This window comes from Octopus bimaculoides, chromosome 3 (assembly GCF_001194135.2).
Source record: "Octopus bimaculoides isolate UCB-OBI-ISO-001 chromosome 3, ASM119413v2, whole genome shotgun sequence".
Classification (NCBI taxonomy): Eukaryota; Metazoa; Mollusca; class Cephalopoda; order Octopoda; family Octopodidae; genus Octopus; species Octopus bimaculoides.
In genome coordinates this window covers 87,708,478-87,710,223 of record NC_068983.1, presented here as the reverse complement: position 1 = coordinate 87,710,223, position 1,746 = coordinate 87,708,478, and the positions used below count along the sequence as shown (strand labels likewise).

Sequence of the window (1,746 nt, the reverse complement as noted above, 5' to 3'; positions counted from 1 at the left end):
TGAGTTTGAAACGCTTCTGTTGCACTCATTACTGAGATGGCTTTCGAGAAGAAAGACAATAAAGAGGGTCTTCCTCTTCCTTCTACGAAAAGAAGTCCACAATTTTTTACAAGACACCAAGCCAGATTTGCTCGCTAAATTCACCGATGTTTTCTGATCTGCCTGGCATTTCTGAGTTGTCATATTCAAGTCAGCGAATGCCGTCAATCCTTCACTGCAAGGGAAAGATATAACCATGTTTTATTCTCGTGAAAAACTAACTGCTTTCAAAATGAGGCTTGAACTTTGGCACCAAAAGTTGGATAGAAAGAACTTTGCATCGTTTCCTCAGCTAAACATGTTTATTGATGAAAACGTGATTCAAGTCGGTGACGATATCGTTGAACTCATGAAACAACATGTGTCAATACTTGGCAGAGAAATATTTCTTTATTTCCCCGATTTTCATGGCTTTGACAAATACTTCCGCTTCATCAGGAACTCTTTTGTACTTTCTGTTAGCGATCTGCCAACACAAGACAATTCAATTCAAGACCAGTTCATTGATTTGGTCAATGATCGAGGTGAAAAATGTTTTTCCTGTGAAATGTGTTGTTCTGACTTTTGGATTGAAATGGCACGGTCATATTTTGATGTCGTAAAGGTTTCTCTTAAAGTACTGATGCCATTTCCAACCACATATGAGTGTGAGACCCCGTTTTCTACTTTCCTTGCCAACAAAACGAAATCACGAAATCAACTGGATGTCACACCAGAAATGAGGGTTGCCCTCTTCAAAACAGAGCCGATCATAGAAGCGCTGGTTACTTTGCTGTATATAAAATGACAGATGGTCTGCTTTTGTGAATAAATAATTTCTTATATAATTTTTGTTGTTGTCATGTTATGTACCAGGGATTCAGGAAAAGGGATGGCAAACCTTCAGGAGAGGAGAAGACGGTGTTTCTACTAAAATTGTGGGTTTCTGTGCATACTAGTGGTCCAGTAGCAAAACTTCTACACATTTTGGGATACTATTACAGTTCTTCTGCTGAAAACAGCTAAATTGATTGGAATGCACCTCTTGGATAATCAATATGCGGAATGACCTGACAATGGGGAGGAAAACAGCATCCCAAACATGTTGAAAGGGGAAGGTGATGCCAAAAGTTCGAGAACCACTGCCATATACCGTAGTTTTCGTGTATAACCCGTGGCTTCTTTCTGCCAAACGGACATAAATGGGTCTTATGCAGTTGTTAATGCCAGACGCTCGGGATATTTTTAGACTGTTTTCGTTTCTCATTTGTGTTGTAACCAAGTGAACAACTGATTCCCCATATTTTCATGTGTAGTTATTGTATCCCAATAGGGCATTGCATGGATTAAGTTGTGGTTTTCGGGGTTACGGGTCTATGGGTAGTGCGATTCATAGTCCTGAAATTACGATACACGAATCTTTGTCATTTTTTCCATGTTAATTATTCTGTATTTTGTAGGGGACCGGAATCATCGGAAAAAGCTGTAAAAGGACCAGCTCGTAAAACTTTTGTAAAAGTTTGAGTACCATTGCTTTAAGAGGATAGATGTTCCCTGCCTTTGGCCGACTGTGGGTTTGTCCATGAGCAGTTTCTTTTGTTTATATTCCCCCTGGAGCTTCCTACTCTTTTCGGAGATTTATTTTTTAAGATCTTGCATGCGTGGTCTGACATACGAATGATGTGTACTGAAACGTTATTGGTTGACATGATACAGTTATTGTCTATA

The 1,746-nt window shown here is 39.3% G+C and overlaps 1 protein-coding gene across 1 annotated transcript; it reads left to right on the top strand.

The window, feature by feature from the left end:
- The first annotated feature begins 235 nt into the window (after positions 1-235).
- LOC106873267 (zinc finger BED domain-containing protein 5) lies at positions 236-1,542 on the top strand. Its single transcript, XM_014920559.1, has 2 exons — positions 236-813; positions 1,479-1,542. The coding sequence occupies exons 1-2, from the start codon at positions 236-238 to the stop codon at positions 1,540-1,542; spliced, it is 642 nt and encodes a 213-aa protein (XP_014776045.1).
- The last annotated feature ends 204 nt before the right edge of the window (positions 1,543-1,746 follow it).

What these genes read in the sequence shown, in the direction of transcription:
- LOC106873267 (XM_014920559.1), top strand. Translation starts at nt 236, where the DNA reads ATGTTTTATTCTCGTGAAAAACTAACTGCTTTCAAAATGAGGCTTGAA. An exon ending in GAAGCGCTGGTTACTTTGCT is followed by an intron (nt 814 to 1,478) that starts GTATATAAAATG and finishes TGTATTTTGTAG; the next exon opens with GGGACCGGAATCATCGGAAA.